General features: G+C 35.9%; 1 protein-coding gene across 11 annotated transcripts in view; it reads right to left on the minus strand.

Moving 5' to 3' along the window:
- agbl4 (AGBL carboxypeptidase 4) overlaps positions 1–23485 on the minus strand; it is a 685205-nt gene that overhangs the window by 436282 nt on the left and 225438 nt on the right. For all 11 annotated transcript variants that reach the window (XR_012383709.1, XR_012383713.1, XR_012383710.1 and 8 more), the window contains 1 exon segment: positions 11289–11383. Coding sequence is in view for 6 of the 11 variants with exons in the window: in XM_073909449.1 (XP_073765550.1) it covers positions 11289–11383 (95 nt within the window). In the remaining 5 variants the exon portion in view is untranslated.

Genomic DNA, 23485 nt, shown 5'->3' on the forward strand with positions numbered 1-23485 from the left:
AGAAAGCTGTGGAAGAGGTGGTTGCTGGGTTTGGCCATCTGTAAGGTTCATGGCACTGAATGTTCGAAACATATTTAAGAAATATTTTTGAGCTAAAGATATGCATTACCACCGAGTTCCCAAGTGACTCGGTTGAATTTGTTGCAACTTGGGACTAAATTTCAGGACTGTAGGCAGGTGCAGGCAGATCTGCCAAGAGTCTGAAAGCAGCTTACAGTATGTTTATATTATACATATAGTATAATATATATAGTTTTTGAAAAAAGTTCTAAAGTTATTAAAAGTATCCCCTTTCAAATAATTTGTTTCAATAAAATGATGAGTCAAAATTTAATGAAGGTGAAAAATCAAGGTGAACGTGGTGGAAAGACGAGCTGATTTGGGGCACTTGAATGTTAGAATTTTCATGTATTAATATCTTTTTTATTGCCAATGTATGAACAGCTTGTAGCAAAACTTAAAAATCAAGACTTTCTCTGACTCCAAGGTTGCCTATGAATGCACGTAGACTGATTTTATGTGAAGGACTCAGGATGTTTTTACTGGATCGGAAATAAATCAAAAGGATGTTATCTTTACATGAGCTCAAAAGTGCTGCTTTTCCATTTTATGGCACATGAAACTAATGTGTAATACAATTTTCGAGATAAATGCTGAAAGAGCATGGTGGTATTAATAGTGTTTCATATGTAACCACAAATATGTTATGCATTTACATCACTTTTAAAACTGTATTAATTTCAATCATTTCAAGACCAGGAAAACAATATTAACCCTACAAAAACTGCACATGATTTTTCCTGGCATATACGTTTCTAAAGAAGCTGTTGACATGAAATTGACCCAGATATTGGTAAAACAATACCAAAAATTAATATAAATACACATACATATTTATTCAAATACACATAAAAATCGATTAAATAAATAAAAAAGCAATAAAGGGCTTTTTTTCCGATAATGACAGCTTCAAGACACGGGCGACGCAGTGAATGAGTGAATGAGTGTGTGTGGATGTTTCAATAGCGACCCCGGATTAATAAAGGGACTCGGCCGAAAAGAAAAAAAATAAATGAATGAGCTTCAAGACACCTCTTGTATGGAGAATCAAGTCACATACATTGCTCATGTGTGATTCTTTCCCAATAGTTCAAGTCTAAGACTTTTAATGATTCTATGGTCTCATCTTTGAACTCTGATCTAACTTTCTTTTGGATTCAGGTCTGGTGATTTGCTTGGCCATTCCGGTACCTTTATTTTCTTTCTTTGAAACCAATTGAGAGTTTCCTTGGCTGTATTTGGGATCATTGTCTTGCTGAAATGTCCACCCTGGTTTTATCTTCATCATCTAGTAAAGTAGGTATTTGCACTAACACATCTAATATTCATTTACACATATAAGAGGCAGGGCTGCTTTCTAAAAACAGAGATTTCAGCTGCTGTCTGGGCTTTCCTTGCCATTTAACACATTCCTTTCTTCATGTGTTCAATACTTTTTTCTCTGTGTCATTTTATATTTGGCACATAAACTAAATCTATAAACTAAATAGTTTTGATTTCTTTGTATGTATGGATTATTTTGGTTGTTGCTGATATCTGATGAAAATTTCAAGTTAACAGAACCTTTAGAAATATATTTTCTGAGAAAAAAGGTGATGTGTTTTATACTTTTTTGCACATTGTAGTCACTTATTGAGCTTATTGACCAGTTGATTTCCAATTGGGTGGTTATTGGCTTGAATAGGTTACAGTATGAACTGGAAGACTAAATAACCAGCCATTCATTTGACATATTAATGAGACTTATGATCATCATGCAAAAGCAGCAAGTCATACCCACGGTCTATTTCACAAGAAATGGACGGAAGGTCAAGACGAAGAGTGAAGACGGACAGTTTAAAATGATTGGATGCTGATGTGTGTGTGTGTGTCAGATTTTCTGCTCTGAGATGTTGCTTGTCAGCTGTTATAAACCGCTTCAGGAACTCCCGTCACCCCGATAATTACTGCACCTGTTGCTGGACAGTAGGCGCATAAACACACACATACATCCAGAAACAAACATGCACATATCCAACTTTCAATCTGATGCCTGTCTGTCTATCATTGGGGCCAAGAACAGATGAGCCCCAGGCGGCATGTACACACGCATCAACACACACACACTCCCACATACACACACATACAAGCTCCAGCATCAGCCAGCCTAGAGGAAGAACGGTCTCTGCAGATACAGATAAAGGTTTCAACTTTCAGGTTAAAAGTGACTTTTTCTACAGATAAAGGCGGCAATGGCAATCTGTTCTCGTCTTTTTTTCTTAAACTGTCTCTCTTTCCTTTTCTCTCTCTCTCTCTCTCTCCCTCCCACGCTCAATCTTTTTTTTTTTCGTGACTTTATCCAACGCTGCATACAGGGCTGGATCAGACAGTTAAAGCTGCTCTTTGCTTTATTTCATATCTACTTGTCAAAGAGAGATTAGCAGTTTTTGAGCTGCTCCATTTTGCTGTCATGATGGAAAATGAACGAAAAGGAGAATGTGAAAGAGAAATTCACAGACAGCAACAATGCAAAGCAAATGCTCAAGAGAAATGAAAGATAGCTGCTTAGATTTGTTGAAGTTCAAAACATTGAGATGACACTATTTGTCTGTATGTTTCACATGCCTTCTGAAATTGCCCCTAAGGAACTTAAAAATCATATATGAATACTTGCATATTTGGTTAAAAGCATATATTTGGGTGGGCCCATTTTCTTTATTTATTCAACAGATATAAGCCAATAGTCTTTAGCTACAGCCTGAGGTGTCCCAAAAGCTGGCAAGTACTCAACCAAACAGGGACACATGTCCAAATTAAAGAGACAGCTGACTTTTAAATGTGTAAAACCAAGGCTTTAAAAGATATTGGGATTTTTTTTCCTACCAAAAGAGCAAAAGACTAGACATTAGATAAATGTCATAGGGCTTTATTTTAACAATCTAGGCGCAAAGTCTAAAGCGAATGGTGCAAAACCATTAAGGGCGTGTCCGAATCCTCTTTTACTATTTTAGGGATGGAAAAAATATGTTTGTGCCAAGGAGCATGGTCTAACAGGGTTGTGCTTATTCTCTTAATGAGTTATGGGTGTGTTTTGAGTATAATGTGCATTAAACCAATCAGAGTCTCATCTCCCCTTGCCTTTAAGAGTCAGTTTCATTGCACCATGGCACATTTGCTGTTCACATGACAGACTTTGTAAATGGAATGCTTCACTAGTGAGAAAACAGTTAAACAGACCATTTGCAGGGCAAGGATAAAGAATGAGCCTCCTCCGTTTGGCCTCTTTATTTTTACTCTTTACTCCTTTACTTTCGTGGATAAGGAAACAGTTGTACGCAGTCCACTGAGAACATTGATTAGCCTACATGTTTAATTTAGTTTGTTAAGCGCTAGACTTTATTTAGTTTGCTCTGCGCTGGACTTTAGACCGGCTTTTAGTTGGTCAATGGTGCAGTCTATTTCAGTTCCTTAGAATACCAACATGCCTATATTACACCTTAACACACCTCCTTTTAAGACCGGATTTGGTATTTAAACAACGTGCTGCAAATGTACAGTAAAATGACTGTTGCACTGGTCTGAAAATAGCAACAAATCACACCATATATCTTGTGCCTTATTGCGCCGGGTGTATGATAGGGCCCATAGTCTTTTATATGTCTGAATAAACACTGCTGAGGCAAATTAACAGGCAACATACTTTATATTACAAATTATTTTCTATTTTTCATCAGCTTACTGGTTGTACAGGTTGCACAGCTAAGAGAAACTCATTTTGCATTCTGATATTTGACCAAAATCTTATGTTCTCAAAGATAACATGCTATGCAATACTTAAAGGGACAGTTTAGCCAAAACTTCTGTCAAGATTTACTTATTCTTAACTTTATCAAAGCCTGGTTGAGTTTATTTCTTCCACCGAACACAAAGAAAGATATAGGTATATTGACTTTAATTTAATGTATTTTTGTTAATACTATAGATCTCCAGAACATATTGCATTGTGTTCAACAGAAAAGAGAAACTCAAATAAGTATGAATCACTTATGTTAATAATTAGTGAGGAATTTTTTTGAGTGAACTATCCCTTTAAGACTCCAATGTCTATAACTAGACTTCTTTGCTTCTGCTCTGCTGTGAAATGACCCAAGGAATTACCTGAGAAGTTGATCTAAATATGGCAGAAACAAGCATTCAATTCAAGGACATTAATTAATGAACCCTCTTTGATACTGTTCATTTAAAAGATGACACAAAACAGTGAATAGTAAATTTAGCTTTTGTTACTATACTGTATTAAGCTTGTGCTCCTGACTGTCACTTTTAAAGCATACATTCAGAAAACAAACTTAATGATAATATTAGCAAAAACATTTTTTGTTAGCCCAGTACTTTTCTATGCATAAGAAAAAGTAAACACAGCATTGTGGACTGAAACAAACAAACAAACGATGTTCCTGCATGCTATTACTAGTCAGAAGAGACTTTTTTGTTTTGAAAATATTTAAAGTAGTAAAAACAAAGCAGATTTTTATGCTTTCAAACTTTTTTATACAAATAAATTGTATTTTCAGATCATGTTTACACCTTTATTAAAGTCATTACAAAATGATAAAGACTTACTATAATAGTCCAAAATAAGTTTAAATAACACTGTTCAGAATTGTTACCTAATGAATATAAACAAAATTGTTTTCAACTGAAGAAGACCGTTTTAAAGGACACCTATGATGAAAATCATCTTTCGAAAGCTTTGTTTTGAAAACTGTTTGGACAGAACTGTGTGTAGGTATAGTGTGTAATATATAGACAATAGATCTCTTTTTTTTATTTCCTGACATTAAAATAGAATCTAAATCACTCCCATTTGTGATGTTCAACGTGATGTTTTCCTTGCCCATAGAATTGATAGATAGCTACGTATTACTACCATTACTGCTACTAGCATATGTCTCCGTAGTAATACGTAAAATATCAACAGGACGTGTGCAATGCAACTTTGATTAAAAAATCTGTTCAGCTCTCTGTGATCAGCAGTTCCTCAAGAATGAGTTTTACAAGTTTAAACCCTTTTTAAAACAGTGCATGTCTGTAATGAATTACAATGATTTTAGCATCTTCACTTATCAGCAGAGCCGCATGTCAGTACAATTATAAAAGTTGATAATTTAATCCCGGTTTGTGGATGTTAAATCGGGTTTATTTTGTACATTAACATAACGGATATCCATACAGCAGTGTATATTAACATGTATCCTGTCACATTTGCCGTGCAAAAACAGTGCAAAGTTAAAAAGCGTGCGCTGTGTGTGTCGGCTTTGTGTGTGTGTGTGTGCGTGAACTTTGTAAAGACATTGTGTGTGACTCATCATTGCAGAAAGGCTTGAATTAACGCCACATTAATTACATCAAATAATCATTGGGCAAGTCCTTACTGTAGTATTTCTCAAAAAGTTTTGTGAGATCTGCCTTCTTCATGTCTGTCACTGTGCTTTTGATCTGAGGCAGTCAAGGAGGAGATCGAGGGACAGTCTGACAGGCAGTGGGCAGTGAGAACTAACATTAAAGGCACAGACAAAAAAAAAAAAACAGCTACATATTGTTCAAAGCAGAAAATTCCAATATTCTGAAAGCTACAATAAATAATATGATGGGTATTTTGAGCTGAAACTTTACAGACACATACTGGAGACACAAAAGACTTGAGGTCTTTAGAAAGGGATAAACTAGGTGCCCTTTAAATAATCATCACTTCAATTAAAATCAGTACAATAAACACAAATAATAAGGGAAACACACATCAAGCAGAGCATCAAATAGATCCTAGTTCAAAACCCAAAGCCTTGCTGATGTCCTTACAGAAAACTACTCAAGCTAATAGACACATTGAACAGTATGATTCACAGGATTTACAAACTTTTAAAGTAACTGGTCGCAAACAATTTGTATAGGCTGGATTTAAACTAACAAATTACATTTAGTAAGGTTCAACTTAATGTGTTTGTTTATATTCAGCCCAAATAACCACCTTGTGCGATAAATCACACAACATTAACCTCAAGGGCTCTTTAAGTAGCTTAAACATCAACATGTGTGATTTGCTGGACAACACTGACCAACCTTAAATCAGCAAAAAGTGTGTAAGGCCTCTCTTTGTGCGCAGCATGTTCTTGTCACACCTCTATAATTGGATGAAAAATGAAGAGGATCGTCTTCCGTTTGTGTGAGAATTATGTGGTCTTATTGAAGTCTAATGCCCGAGTCGGTGGCACAGCGGCGGTGGGCAGCGTGTGGTATGATCAGCTCACCCTGATCCAGCCGTCTGATTCCTATCACTGTGGCATTTGTACACAGAGGTTCTCCGCCGCTTTCGCCTGGGTATTCAGAGTCTCTAAATGCTACTGGCTTATTTTCACACCGCATGCTGCAGACCGACACAAACAGTGCTCCTTTGAGCTCCAGATTGGTATTAAAAAAAAATCCATGATTCAGACAATGGCTTTGATGCTGGTGGAAATAAAAGAAATGTCGTCTAATGTCAATCTGCCTCCTCCCTGTTATGAAAGTGTAAGAAAGTTAGAAAAAAAAAAAAATCACACCACTTCCAGTTATAAAAAATACTGAAAAGTATATACTTTTGAGAATGAAAGGGCATGTTTGTGTTACAGTAGATTATTGAACAAGGACTGTAAATGCCAAAATATGACTGATGATATACTAGAACAAGCATTTTCAATCATTCATTTGCAATGAACACCCAAATATAATACTTGTGAACCCTTATCCTAAACTATATATATATATATATATATATATATATATATATATATATATATATATATATATATATATATATATATATATATATATATATATATATATTCCTTCATTCATTTTCTTTCAGGCAAGTTTCTTATTTTTCAGGGATCACACTGAAATGTATTGGGAAACCAGTATTGGGAAACACACACACTCATACAGTATGGCCAATTTAGTTTTTTCAATTGACCTATAGCGCATGCCTTTGGAAAGTGGCAGAAACTAGAGCATGTGGAGGAAACCCACGCAAACATAGTGAGAACATGCAAACTCCACAAAGAATTTTGCTGTGAGGCAACAGTGCTAACCACTGATCCACCGTGCTGCCCAGAACTATGTATATATAATTTTGTAAAAATGCTAATTAAACTGTGAAAATGTTGATAATGAATTGGTCTTAAATATTATTACGATATTATTATCATCCTTTATTTTATATAAACTATATATATATATATATCCTACCCAAATTTGTATTTTATTTATTTATTTGACATGGACATCACAATTACACTATATATATATATATATATATATATATATATATATATATATATATATATATATATATATATATATATATATATATATATATATATATATATATATTGTAATTGTGATATCCATGTCAAATAAATAAATAAAATACAAATTTTACTTGGGTAGGATGGATCAAAAACACAAGTCATAAAATCTGCTTAAATTTAAGACATTCACATTCTCTTAAAATATCTAGCGTTTGAGAATACAGATCAAACATCAAGGTAAATAATTAACAACTAATTGTTTTTATAAAGTTCTTATAATAAGTGCAGCCTCACCACAGTTTACTTCTGAAGCCCATTTTGAGCAGTGCAGTTCTATAAAAACTGAGCTGTGTGGTGTCACAGACTCCTAAACACCCCCCGGCGCACTCCTGAGGGAAATGTTGAACACGGGCACGTAGGAGACGTCAACTTGACTGTGAAATGTTTTGCAGTCCATTGTTTTCCGGCAGCATCTCCATCTAATTGTCTTGTCCCATTAGGCCGTGACCAGGGTTTGGCAGAGGAAGACAGGCTCCCTTGGCAGATGCCTGCCATTTGTCTGAATGCCCTTGATCGACTCGTGACAGATGTCAAGGCTTCCGTTGAGCGGGTTTTCTGCGTCACATGACCTCTGTTCGGTGCGTCGGGAGAACGCGGCGTAGTGGCTCTCGTATAGATGCACGCACATTTCAGCATCCATCAGTTCCCTGCTATTACCTCTGACAGGCCTCACCTGCCCAGACTGCATGGCCCATGCAAATTCAACCTGGCAGATGAGTGTTTGAATGTAATGCACCACTCTGATTGATACTGATAGGAGGCATGGATGTGTGTGTGCGTGTTGATCTGCGTGTGTGTTTAGTAGTTAGGGATTTGCAAACTTTTTCCAAAGTTGTCAAGAAGTGCTTAAAGTTAGTCTCTCGCTGTAAGACTGAAACTTGTTGCTGCCAAAAGCCAAAAAAATAAACTTAAAGCTCTTATAGACTGTAAATTAGTGCAAATATGATCACAAAACAAATGATTCATGTTGATAGTTGACATAAACCTAAACCTAATGTTCTCAAGGTCTGGAAAATGACTAGATCTAAATCTTGTACTGAGAGGATTTTAAGAATTTTAATAATGTTTCCTGCTGTTAAACAGAGCAAGAATATTTTTACAGTATTTTGTATTACATTTTTTTCTTCTAGGGAAAGTCTTTTTAGTTTGGCTGGAGTAAAAGCAAATTCGATTTTTGTTTAATTTATGATTTAATTAAGGTCAATATAATTAGACCTTAATTGTTTTTCGATTGGGTACAAAACAAATGACTGTTGTCCAATGATTTGGCTAATTTACCTAGTTAAGCTTTTGAATTGCAATTTAAGCTGAAAACTAGTTACTTGCAACACAATTGTATGTACTGTCATCATGGTAAGGACAAAGGAATCTAGCTATTATAAATTTGTTTTGAAAATAATTATGTTTGAAATGTGTCAAAAAATCGTCTCTGTTGAACAGCACTTGGGAAATATTTGAAAAAGAAATAAAAATTTGACAGGTGGGTTAATCATTTTGCCTTCAACTCTATTTTTATTACTTAAAATAGTACACTAAAACATTGACAGTATAACATGCAATACAAAAATTGATTTATAAAAAAAATCTCTAAAAGGATCGTGTGAGACTTAAGACTAGAGTAATGGCTGTTGATAGTTCAGACATGAACTACTTTGTCATGAAATTTGAATAACATTTAAAATACATAAAACGTGTTTCATAATGTTAATGTTTTATTGTATTGGACAGAATCTATTTGGAAAGAATTTATAATTTGCAGTGACTGGGATGAATTTGTGGGGAAGTATAAAAAATATACACAAGTATCCAAAAAATATACAAAATAAAAGAAACTAAAGCACAGATAAAAAACAGCAGATAAAAATTTTACTACCTGACAAAAGTATTGTCACCTATTCAAGTTTCTGGAACATTCTAGTTGATCATTTGGTACCAGAAGTGGCTCATATGAAAGGCAAAGGCCTCTAGATTACACTTATTTCATAAAAATAAAATATGCTCATGCCTTGGTTTTTACTTATTTAATTAGAACAGTAAGGTCTGACTTTGCTTAGACAAAAGTCTTGTCACTTATTAGAAATAATGGACAATATAGAATGTAAAGTCATGGTGCAGTGAAAAACAATTAATATTGTGTAAGACTCCCATAAGCTTGGGGAACTGCATCCATCAAGTGTTACCAAATAGTTAAACACAATCTTTATTAAAGTGGCAAACTGTATAATTTCTTGTACGGGTGCAACGGATCACAGTTGACCACAATGCACGGTTTGGAACACACGTGACCCACAGATTAATATATATATATTATATATATTATATATTGCCTCTTACATCATTCGAATCACGTGTATGAACCCACTGAGGATTTCCTGTAAAATATAATGATGATTAAAGAAGTTGTTGTAGGTTGGTCGGATGTGGTGGGTTTCTTAGGTTAAAGATGTTTTCTGTCACTACTTGTTTAGCCTTTATTTTACTTTTATTTATAATTGAATAATTTATTTTTATTCAGTTGATTATTTCTTCATTTTATTTTTAATAAAGGTTCTAAGTTTTGTTTGTTATAACCAAAAGTTTCTTGCAGTATTGTTTTTGTAATAAATGGAAAGCAAATTACAGTACATTTGTCTCCTTACCTTTTTGGCTGAACCTAAAAATGGTTCAATCCGTGCCTAAATGATCTGTTAGACTACTAATTTCTTGTGCCCAAATAATTTAAATTTGCTTGAAATCTTTTGATCACAGGCCAAATAAAAATCTCAATAAAAATACTTTATTAGATTAGGTTTAAACACTGTGCAGTGACTGGTTAATCTTAATTACCAACTTGAATTGCAGATTTTAAGATGTGACTAATGCAGGTTTAGCACATTGTGATATCAATGCTAAAACAATATATGGTGCAGCCCTACTTTATATAATAAATAACTAATAATTTATAAGTAAATATTTGTATAAAAAATAGCCAGAAATAAGATTTGAATCTAAACTGTGACTGGCATTGTAAAGTACACAACAACACAGTATAAGTTATAAAGTTTGTGCTTTATAATGATGAATAGTGATGGGCTTCGGTCTTGCAGTGCATTTATGTCATAGACAAAGAGATCAAATAAGCCATACGTGAAGAAAAGCAGAACCCTCCCAGAGCAGGAAGGATTTGATCTTATCTCCACACTGATGCAATCCATGTAGCCATTTAACAGACATCCAGAAATACACACATCCAGAAGACTGAATTTGTCTTTCACGCATCTCCTCCACCACGAAGGCAGAAGCGTTTCTAATAAAACAACCCCTACTGCTGACAGCGCAAAGAGACAAGCCGATTAAAGGACATATTTAGAAAAAAATGGCTCCAATGTGATGTGATGTAAACAGTGGCGTATACGGAGTTGCTTCCTTCTCTTGCATTTTTCATAATTCTTCTATCAACAGTCCTGTCAGTGTCTCTCTCTTATTTTCTACAAAGACCAAACATCCCCGGCAACACAAGCTCTCATCTGGAACATCAAACACACTATTGTCAACTTGGAGAAGGAAGAGAAAGTGAGAAAGCGTTGAATGCTTAAAGAACACCGGCAGTGTGAAAACTCCAAAAGGTGGTAACGAAAAATCCTGTTGTTTGTGTGCGAGAGAGATGAGACCGTCAGATATGATGACAGTGTACACAATATTCACTCTGTCTGCAGGGCTTGTCTGGAAACCATGCTAAGGCCTAAGCTACACAAATGGGGAAACTACACATGGAAGATAAGTTGTGGATTTGTTATTCAGAACTGAAGCGTGGAAAGCGCAGTGTGTAGGTGGAGATGTGATATTTGCAGAGGGTATGAATACCATTTAGGCCGGCTGGTCGACTTCACCACGGGGGACATCCCATCTCTGTACAGGCTCTTGGTCTTGCTGAAGTTCACAATGTTGAAAATCACTCTCTGAAACGAGGAGAAACAGAGATTTTTAGTGAGGTGAAACAGAGATTATTTAATTATTTAAGAAGAAAAACTGGAAAGTGAAAGTGGGAGTTTGCAAACAAACTGAGCAACAGACACTGTAAATGTTAAACAGATCGATGGATGATAGATAGATATACAATAGATTGATAGAATGATAGATGGCATGATTAAATGATAGATTGATAGCATTATAGCATGATCGAACAATAAATAGCACAATAGATATACAGACAGACAAACAAACAGATGGACGGATAGACGGATAGACGGACAGACGGATAGAATGTAAAACAAAACAATAAAACAATATATAGAAGGCTAGAAAGAGTGATAGACAGATCGATAAAATGATAGAATGGCAGACAGACAGACAAAACGATAGAACAATATATAGAATGATAGACAGAGTGATAAACAGATCGATAAAATGACAGACAGACAGACAGACAGGTAAATAGGTAGATAGACAGACAGACAGACAGACAGATAGATAGATAGATAGATAGATAGATAGATAGATAGATAGATAGATAGATAGATAGATAGATAGATAGATAGATAGATAGATAGATAGATAGATAGATAGATAGATAGATAGATAGATAGATAGATAGATAGATAGATAGATAGAAAGACAGACAGACAGACAGACAGACAGACAGACAGACAGACAGACGGACGGACGGACGGACGGACGGACGGACAGACGGACAGACGGACAGACGGACATGCAGACAAAATGAGGGACAAAATAATAAACGATATACAAACAATTATACATAGTATAATAGACAGAGTGACAGACAGACAGACAGACAGACAGACAGACAGACAGACAGACAGACAGACAGATAGAAAGACAGACAGACAGACAGACAGACAGACAGACAGACAGACAGACAGACAGACAGACAGACAGACAGACAGATAGACAGATAGATAGATAGATAGATAGATAGATAGATAGATAGATAGATAGATAGATAGATAGATAGATAGATAGATAGATAGATAGATAGATAGATAGATAGATAGATAGATAGAAGTTTATCATTGATGGTATTGCATTTATTGTAATTCATAGTAAATTGATACATACATGTCATTTAAATAGATCCCTATGTAGTGCTATGTCATCAGTTATATTCATTATTCACTATATACAAACTAAATCATTTTACGAACCATTAAAACTAACAGTTCTCCTTTCAGCACAGATCTGATATCCTCTATCGGGCTGCTCTTCACAAAACCTTACAGCGAGTTTCAAATTTAGCAGCGTGAATGGGAAGTGCTGTACGAGACACCACACGTGTCAAAAGAATCTTGCAGGATCTCGCTGACTACGTAATGTGAAGACTGTGTGAACTTCGAACACACGCAAGACAATACAGACAAAAGTGTAAAAGGATGTGTGCGTCTCTTAACTTCCTCCAACATATGGAGCTGCACAAATCAGAAAACCATGTCTGCAACTGTAGATTAAAAAAGAAACGGCACTGCAGGAAGTAAAGGTCAGGCTATGTAGAGGTGAAGCGACACAGGGTTTTGTGGTCAAGTCTCATGTCGCACTGTACCAGGACCTCAGAAAGACCTGGGCTGCATTCCAATTTGTATACTTGCAATGCAGCCGAGCAAGTAGGAGGTGTGTGAGTAAACTTCACTTTCCTGACCTCAAGAAGCAGAGCAGCAACTGACTCTGGAGGCTACGATCTTTAGTGTCTGTGTTGGTGTACTCCTCTTCTAAGGTAGTAACGCTGCTTTGAATCCTACATGGAGCAATCCAAGCTAAATTGGTGCCATGACCCGGACGTGAGTAAAGTTTAGCAGGTAAACCTAGCCACTATCACCAGTTAGAATCCAGCACGAACTAGTGTGAGTGGAGCTGGAAGGGTAACATTGGTGTCAATAACCTTGTAAGTGCACTCGCCTCCTACGCAGGAAGCATAGGTTTAAACCTAGCTTAGAGAGAAAGTGGAACTGAAGGGTTCACCTTGGTGCCGTGACCCAGATGGTAGTAAGGTTGTGGTGGAGTCAGTGTAATGGGGCACAGGTAATAAAAGCTATATAGGTAAACCAACCTTCAAAAGGTCAACAAGTGACCAATACAGGTGATAGCACCCTTGTAAGCGGACATAACTTCCATGATGAAAACAAAACTTTAAATCCCAGTTAGAGAGCAAGTATAAATAGAAGGGATACATACTAACTACACTGTATATAGATACAATAGTTGTTAAATAATGTTTTTAAAAAAAGGATGGATGTTGTGGTGGCACAGCAGGTAGCGCTGTGGCCTCACTGCAAGAAGGTCGCTGGTTCAAGCCTCCGCTGAGTCAGTTGGCATTTCTGTGTTTGAGTCTGAGTCTGCATGTTCTTCCCGTGTTCGCATGGGTTTCCACCGGGTGCTCCGATTTCCCCCACAAGTCCAAAGACATGCGGCACAGATGAATTAAGCTAAATTGTCCATAGTGTATGTGTGTGCATGAGAGTGTATGGGTGTTTCCCATACAGTGTTGGGTTGCAGCTGGAAGGGCATCGGCTGTGTAAAACATATGCTGGATAAGTTGGCGGTTCATTCCGCAGTGGCGACCCCAGATTAATAAAAGGACTAAGCCGAAAAGAAAATTAATTAATGAAAAAGAGGATACCAGAAGGTGATATTGATGCATGGTAAAAGGAGCTTGTGACAATTCGCTTCACCTTCTTTAGCCATAGAAACAAGCTGAGAACAACAGAAGCTACAGTAGGTGTTTTTCAATACAAACTAGTAATGAAGAGTCTTTTGAAAAGGTAGTGGCTGATAAATGCTTTACTGTATGTTATTGTTATTAGCCCAGTTGGCTGTATCTGCTTCCAAATATAAAGAGTTACATGCTAGCTTTCCCATTCACCTGTTATTCAGTAGCAGGCCTGATTTTAGTAAAAACATAGTTTTGAACAAAGTACATTGCACCACCAGCAATAACAATTAAAGCAGAGCTATGGCAAATTTATGCAACAATTAAAGATTTTGGTTTTACGATTATAGTCTGAGAAATAATCACGATTTCACGGTTATTACTATTATTGTGCATTCATTAATTTAAAAACACTACTGGTTTAATAAATCACAAGAAAACTCCTTATATTTTAAAATGTAAGATATTGTGACTCAGTAATTAATTAATACAGCGCAAAATAAAAAGTAAAAACGTTTTTGGAATTTAAACAGAATAAATAATTTTACAGTGAAATTTTACAGATAAATAAATAAAATACATAAAAAATTATTTGTCTAATGTCTAATAAATCTAAACTACAAAATTAACTAAGTATTAGCTAAGTATCAATTAAGTAATTGCTCAGTAATCAATTAATACAGCACAACATAATTAAAAACAAACAATAGTCCATTTGTCTTTGGATTTAAAAATAAGTAAACAAGTTTTGGCATTTAAACACAAGTAATAGTTTTACAGTAAAACAAATGACAGAAAAATGAATGAATAAATAAATAAATAAATAAATAAATAAATAAATAAATAAATAAGAATACATACATAATCTAATAAATCTAAACTACATTTAGCTTGGTATTTCTCTTTAAAAAAAAAATATATATATATATATATATATATATATATAGTCAAGGCACATTTGTTTAACTATGCTCCAAACTAGTTTGGTGTTTTCCTGTTTTACTTTTGTATTTTTTTTTTCTCTTTGGAGTAGAAATGTGTATATTCAAGTATGAAACTGACCGGTCAGTTATTGTCACGGTGTGCTTGCGGCATTCTTTCAAATATGCTCCTGGAAAGCATGGGCACGTTGCTAATATACATGTGCAAGCCTCGCACTCAAGCCATGCGCCTCCTTTGTAAATAACGAAGTTGAACACGCAAAAGATGGTTTATGTGAACCGCCCTTAGGTAATAGCCAAACCATAGTTAAAATCAGCCTTTAATCCAGTGTTTGTGCATATTATGTACAAGCTCTGAACTTTAAACTAGTGCACAGTTGGCATAACTTTGTTTAGTTGCAGCAGTTTTGTTCCATGCAGTAATGCAGTGTTGAGATGCCTGACGAATTAAAGCGCAGTTAATAGTGAAGACAAATTATTTTGATTAAGCCATATTTTTTTCGTAATCCTCACCTCCCCACCTCCACACTAATTATGCTTCCCCTTATGTAATATACATCCATTATACCGTGTAATAAAAGCACATAAATTATGATGCAACCTGAATCAAGGCTCATTACCTAAAGCTAAAGGTGCTCCATTGTCAAATCCTTCCTCAAATCAACCTGTCATGAATCTGGACCTGTGGTCACTTCACAATGACTGGGGCAATTTGAGGGCAGGAGGATTTTACTTCAAACTCTTTTTGCTAACATATCATGAGAGAATAAAGTTTATTAAAATACGAAGTGAATAAATAGTACAGACAAAGCAGCTAATGATATGTCCAAACTGTAAATGACTCCTTCTGATAAACCATATCAAATTCCCAATTAAGCCCAGGTGATGGAAGTCAACAGTGTGCAAACGAAATCCAATTACAACCATTCTCTCCTTTTCTCAGTGCCCGCTTTCTCCACCAATCCCCCCCCCCCCCCCCCCCCCTCCATCCATCCGTCCCGCTGTTCCCCTCCCATCAGCGGCTGCAGTCACAGAAGATGGGGGATTGTGGTCGACCTGAATCAGCCAGGGCTAAAATGACATTTAACTGATGTTCAGACGCGAGGTAGCTGCTGGAACGGGTAGATAAGACCATTGCTGCTGGCATTTCAATTACACTTTTACTGCCCTACACATCTGTTGCCAGCCTACTTTCAGTCTTTTTTTTCCCACAGGCAAATACATCCTCATTCCACTACCTTTACATCAGGCCACTCTTTCTTCTTCTTTTTTTTTCACCACAAAATTCAGATTGTCTGCTTTAGCAGGTGGTTTCCGGGTCCTGACGGAAAGTATTGCTGGTGTTTGTCTGACTTGAGGGTGGGACATTGTGGGGTCAGTTTTCTTTCCAGCCCTGGGGTTCGCAACCAGTGGGTCATGACTCAAAAATGGTTTGCCGATCAAATAGCAGATGGGAAGTAAATAATGGAAATAATAAAGAAAAACCAAGCTAAATTTAGCAAACAAAATCAAAAGGTAGATTTTTTTTTTTTTTTTTTTGTGGATTAGAAAACAGGAGGGTTGAGGTGTGGCAAATACTATGATATTTTGTTATCAATATTGAAACACCAATTCAACCAAACAATTTTATAAAATAACATGTAATGCACCAATAATGCTTTTCTGTTATGTTGGGTTCACACAAGTGGCCCGCTCTCCCTTGTGAAGCCAATACGAAAGTAACTGAAACTGCAATTCATCAACTGGCCTTTGGGGGACTGGCTCCAAAAACTCTAAATGTTCACTGACTGCAACGCTAAATTGGCCAATTTTACAGCTGATAAAAACATGTTTACAAACTGGCACAAAAGATGGTTTATGTGCACATAGCTAATATTACCCTTTATGACAACTGTGAGGGGGTGAATTTTTTTATAACCCATCCATTCGTTTATATTAAGTTATATTAAGTCTGCATAATTAAAAGTCACTTGAGTGACAGCTAGGTCTCGCTGGTCGTTGTTACGTCACCTCAGCTGATTCCAGCTGATTAGCTGCTGAACTCAGCTTATACATCATATTTTTGTTTTCTTTGTGTAGCTTTACACAATCAATTGCCTTTTGGAATTATTTTCGACAATTATCATATAATATGGCATGCTGTGTGCACTTAATTGTGCTCACAAACCATTCACATGGCCTCCATTTCCCAGGTGAGTGAAATTCTTATATACTTACAGTTGAAGTTATTATTAATTTTTTTTTTCTTTTTTAAATATTTCGCAAATGATGTATAACAGAGCAAAGAAATTTTCACAGTATGTCTGATAATACTTATTTTTTTCTTCTGGAGAAAGTCTTAATTGTTTTATTTCAGCAGTAAAAAAGGAGTGTGTAATTTTTTAAAGTCCAATTTAAGGTCAAAATTATAAGCCTTTTAAGCTATATTTTTTTTCGATAGTCTAAAGAACAAATAATCGTTACACAATAACTTGCCTTATTACTCTAACCTGCCTACATAGTTAACCTAAATAACCTGGTTAAGCTTTCAAATGTCACTTTAAGCTGTATAGAAGTGTCTTGAAAAATATTTTGTAAAATACTAACTGTCATTGTGGCAAAGATAAAATAAATCAGTTATTAGATATGAGTTATTAAAACTATTATGTTTAAAAATGTGTTAAAAATATCTCCGTTAAACAGAAATTAAAATAAACAGGGTGACTAATGATTCAGGGGGGCTAATGATTCTGACTTCAACTGTTAGTGTGTGTGTGTGTGTGTGTGTGTGTGTGTGTGTGTGTGTGTGTGTGTGTGTGTGTGTGTGTGTGTATATATATATATATATATATATATATACTATATTAAGCCTACCTAATTCACATGTTTTTGGACTTGTGGGGAAAACCAGAGCACCTGGAGGAAACCCACACGAACACAGGGAGAAACGCCAATTGACCCAGCCGAGGCTTAAATCAGCAACCTTCTTGCTGTGAGGCAAACGTGCTACCCACTGCACCAACGTGGAGCACGCAAAGATTTGCTTTAAAACGATTTCTAAATTCAGTTCTATTTTCCAGTTATATCCAAACACACGTCCTATTCTTATGCCCCATATGGTGATGTACATCTCTAAAACCTGACAGGGGGACAAATCTAAACTTGTTTTAAATAAAAGAAATATAAATATAAATAAAATACTGCTAATAATACAATTATACAAATGCAAACTGTTATGAATAAACTAGAACAATTTAGAAAATAATATTTTTTTCTGTACTTTTAGACCTTTTCAGACCAGCATGTCCATGAGTCTATAAAGTGGAACAAATGGATTTGATACATAAATAACTTGGCGCAAAACGTAAAAATTAGGGTTGCGCTGGTATAAAAATAGCAACCAATTAAGCCAAACACGTCTTGCGCCTATTGCACTGGTGTATGATAGGGCCCTTTTTAATTTCAACCTGACTTTAATATGAGTTGAAGTGCACCTCGGCAGACATCTTCTGTTTGGATTTTGGTATAGACTTCTCCACCTCTACCTAACTTTTACAATGTACTTCTCAAAGTACCATTTAAAAGTATCAATGTGGCACCAATACACTAAAAATGTGGTCTTTATTGGTTGTTCAAACACATTTAGTGACATTGCCATTACCACTACGTAAGTAATCCAATCCAATGTGCTTTTAACAGCCTCTGGCAGTGGTAAAATTGAAAGTCATCATCAATAAGCAATTGCATTTGGCATTGTCAATATGCTTGTTTGGCTTCTCGCCGCTTCCTTTTTGTACTTCTAAGCTATGTTTCGATTTTCTTGCTTTAACTGAAATTCTAGACACCTAGAAAAGGCTTATTGCTCACCATATACATTGGAATTCAAATTAGTATGTCTTCCAAAGTCATTTTACTTCAGTCAGTACATTGAGCTTGGCACCATTTTCCTTGGAATATAAAAGAAGAGAGCAGAGGAAAAAAATGAGAGACATGAAAGTACAGCTATGATGCCAAGAACAATATTTTAGTGACTATTACATAAACATATGTAACTGAATGACGGAAATAACAGAGAGCTGTGTAACACTGTCACAATTTCACTTAATCCAGACATAGAAAATCTAAAAAAAACATTTTGAGGGTGTTTTCCCACTAGGCTCCTGCAAAGAGGGCAAAAACAAAGCTGACTGCCATGGTGGAGATGAAAGTTGACCCCTTTTTGGTTGACTAGCTGACTTTGTCAGAATTGATTTGCTTCATTCATACCTCTTCACTACTTGCATAGTAGCATAAATAGGTCCCTCTGTCATTATTACCTACAGCTTCTTCATCACAGTCAACAAGGGAGTTACAGTGAGCAAAAAAGAGAGAGGTGTGGGTTAAATTGGACACACTTCTCATCTCAGACTCATTAAGAGCTTTATTTAAGACAGACAGAAAGAAACTGTATGCATATATGCGTAAGTCACCGTGGGGCCCCCGTGTGCTAGTTAAGCCAATGTATCTACACTGAGGAGTAATTTGGAGTTGGTTCCCAAAGCTGCACAGCTCCGTGCAGAGCTGGTCATAGGGGAAATGTGAAAACGTTAACTTTAATTACTGATAGAGAGACAGGAACATGTTACCATCCAGCCTGCCTCGGATGTCATTTTCATCAGGCATGTCAAGTTCTTTAAGAGCTCTTTACACTGACACATATTCACAGTCACCTGAAGTCTCGTCCCACCAAGCCTGACTTAAAGTGTGGTCCACATTAAAGACAGAAGCAAGCTTTAAGGAAATGTTTTCTTATTTATATTTCAAATATATAGCAATAATAATTCAATCCATTCATTTATTCATCCTCTTCGCTTTTCCGGGGCTGGGTCATGGGGGCAGGAGTCTCAGTAGAGAAACCCAGGATTCCCTCTACCCAAACACTTCCACCAGCTCCTCTGGGGGAATCTCCAGGCCAGTTGAGAAACATAAGCTGCGTCTCAAATGGCAACCTATACACTATGCACTCATGCACTATGTACTTATGCACTTACACACTTAACAGCATAGTATATGTATGCAGTGTTGTCCTAAATGGAGCACTAATTTTTTTTTTTTTTTTTTTTTACTAAGCGGAAACTCAAACCGTTGCCTTGATGACGTTTGACGGTTTCCAAATCAGTGAAATAAATGACCGAAGTATCAAATAATACCTGCTGTGAGTAAAACAGCACTCACCATCGGGAGGCGCTATAATCTCTCTCGTAGGAGAATTTTGCTTTCACCATCCAAAATAAATAAAGTCATCCAACATGTGTGCCCGATAGTTCCGCCCCTTCCGCTACGTGAGCAAACCTGCGGTCGTGAAGTGTCCATCATTTCACACTTCATTTTATTGGCTGAATGAGTGCATCATCCGGATATTTCAAGTGCACTTAATATTTTTAGAGTTTTCAGTGCGAACGCACTACTTACACTGTTTATACTACAAAATGGCGTAGAATAGTGCATAAGTATGCGATTTGGGATGCAGCTTTTGTCCCTCCATCATGTCATGGGTCTTACCCGAGGCCTCTTGCCAGTGAGGCATGCCTGGAACACCTTCCTAAGTAGGCATCCAGTAGGCATACGAAACAGACGCCTGAGCCACCTCAGCTGACTTCTCTCGATGTGGAGGAGCAGTGGCTCTACTCCGAGCTCCTCCCAGGAGACAGAGCTCCTCACCCTATCTATAACAGTGCACCCTGCCACCCTCAAAGGAAACAGATTTTGGGCGCTTGAATCCAAAATCTTGATTTTCATTAGATTTGGATTTTAAACAATAAATAAAAAGTTAAAAATCTTTTTGTGTTGTTCAGTGTTTGGACTCTCAGTAGTGATTATTAAACCACACTGAACTGAGATAAACTGAACTGAACTTAAACTGAACTCTTGAACTCTTTGTGTACATGAATGCTTTTATCTGAGTATATGTGACAAGTTTATGTGGTCTGTTTTAATGCTTTTTGTTGTTGTTTGTGAGGCACTTTGAGTTGCATGTATGTTGAAAAATGCTATACAAATAAAATGTATTATTTTTATTATTATTATTGTCTACACTGTTTGAATTTACTATGATCTTCTTTGTGAAGCTGCTTTGACACAATATACATTGTAAAAGCGCTATAAAGGTAATTTGGTAAATTTAAATAAAGGTAAATTGAAGTGAAATTGTTAGTTCTTGTACTCTCAAAACAATTCCACAATTATAATTTTTTCTTAAATTCTGTGCTCTCTCTCGCTCTCTCTCTCTCTCTCTCTCTCTCTCTCTCTCTCTCTCTCTCTCTCTCTCTCTCTCTGTTTTGTTGTTCATGCTAATCATTTAAGTATACAAGTATTTCATGCTTGTAACAAGTGAGCAACATGCTAATTAATTCAATAAACATGTTAACAACCTTACAATTCATGCTGTCAACATGCTAATTTACGCTATTAAACACTTCAGAAACATGCTAGAAATAGATTACAGAAATATGTTAGCATATATACATTAGCATATATACATTTAAGCATACGTAAAACCTCCATGTAACATGTCATTTCAGTTTATTAATGTGATAACAATGATAATGGTATTTTTAATTATGTGCTAATCATGACAGAAACATGCAGTCAACATGCTAACTCAAGCTAACATGTCCTAACCATGCTAGAAATGTGCTAGAAACATGTAAATGTAAAACATTACCAGATAGAAATAATGGTAACACAGTGGCTCAGTGGTTAGCACTGTCACCTCACAGCAAGAAGGTTGCTGGTTCGGGTCCCAAGCATTTTGGCATTTTTGTGTGGAGTTTGCATGTTCTCCCTGTGTTTGCGTGGGTTCCCCATGGGTGCTACAGTTTCCCCCACAAGTCCAAAGACATGCACTATAGGTAAATAAGCTAAATTGTCCGTAGTGTATGTATGTGAGTGTGTATGGATGTTTTTTAGTACTGGGTTAAAGTTGGAAGGGCATCCACCACGTAAAACATATGCTGGATAAGTTGTGGGTTCATTCCACTGTGGTAACCCCTGATGAATAAGGGACTAAGCTGAAGAACAATTAATGAATAAATATATAAATTACATTTTAATGGCTAAGTAACATTTTTGACCAAATAAATGTAACAATGCTCATAAGAGACATAAATAAATAAACAAACACAATGAATTAAAAACAAAACATAGCGACCAAAAACTTTTGAAAAGTGTATATTTGAAGTTAAATACAAAATGTAACCCATTAAAAAGATACATAAAAGACTGATGAAGACAATTAATTGCAAATAATAAACAAACGAATACTACACCTTTGTTCTACTATAGCACAATAACAACCATCTCATACGCAGTTTATTATTAGCTGCTGTTGTTATATAGTTAGTGGCTGCATAGCTCTAGTAAAGATCTCATTAAAACTGATTCTGGGATTAAAGTGGAATCCTCTTATTTCTATGAGTCACACACACACCTGCTCCAGAGCTGAAGTTCTACAGCATCTCAACAACAAGCAGCACAGGTGAACTAATGATTTGCACTCTGTTAAAAGACAGAGAAAAAGAAAGCAAATGAAAAGTGAATGAGCTCAAAACAAGCAATGACCTAGCCGGTGCTCCCGAACAGAAATAGCTGGATGTCAAACAGTGTTTGGGGGCAAACGGTGTCTTTTGATACTGATCGATCTGCAGAGTCCTGCTCTGGGGAAAAACACTCCTGAAATATTTAAGAGACTTGTCTAAATGGAGGGAGAGATAAATAATGTACTTTGCCCTCTGTTAGTCATGTTCTTGCTAAGAAAGCTCAATGTAGATATATTAGCTTAATGACACTAAATAATGCAGCACAGAGTTGGGCATAAAAGTATCGTGTCACTCTAAAAGGGGTTAAATACAGAGTACATTGAGCTATACATAAAAAATAAACGGCACATTTCATCAGATATCCACTGTCTTCAGGAAAATTTTTGATAAAATGGTAAAATAAAAGAGTTTCACTAGGAATAAAAATAACTTTTCCTCTGTCTGTATATATATATATATATATATATATATATATATATATATATATATATATATATATATATATATATATATATAGGCAAATATTTAATAAAATAGTAAAAAAAAAAAAAAAAGTTTCATTCATTTTCTATTCAGCTTAGTCCCTTTATTAATCCGGGACTGCCACAGCGGAATGAACCGCCAACTTATCCAGCACATGTTTTATGCAGCGGATGCCCTCCCAGCTGCAACCCATCACTGGGAAAAAAACAAAAAAGTTTTATTAATAATAAAATGTACTTTCTCTCTCTCTCTCTCTCTCTCTCTCTCTCTCTCTCTCTCTCTCCCTCTCTCTCTCTCTCTCTCTCTTTCTCTCTCTCTGTATAGGAAAATATTTTATAAAAAGTATTAAAATACTACAGTTCCATTAAAGGGCGATGAAACCCCTCTCTTTTGATTTAAGTTTACCTCAGAATTCTTTCA

This window comes from Danio rerio, chromosome 8, assembly GCF_049306965.1.
Source record: "Danio rerio strain Tuebingen ecotype United States chromosome 8, GRCz12tu, whole genome shotgun sequence".
Classification (NCBI taxonomy): domain Eukaryota; kingdom Metazoa; phylum Chordata; class Actinopteri; order Cypriniformes; family Danionidae; genus Danio; species Danio rerio.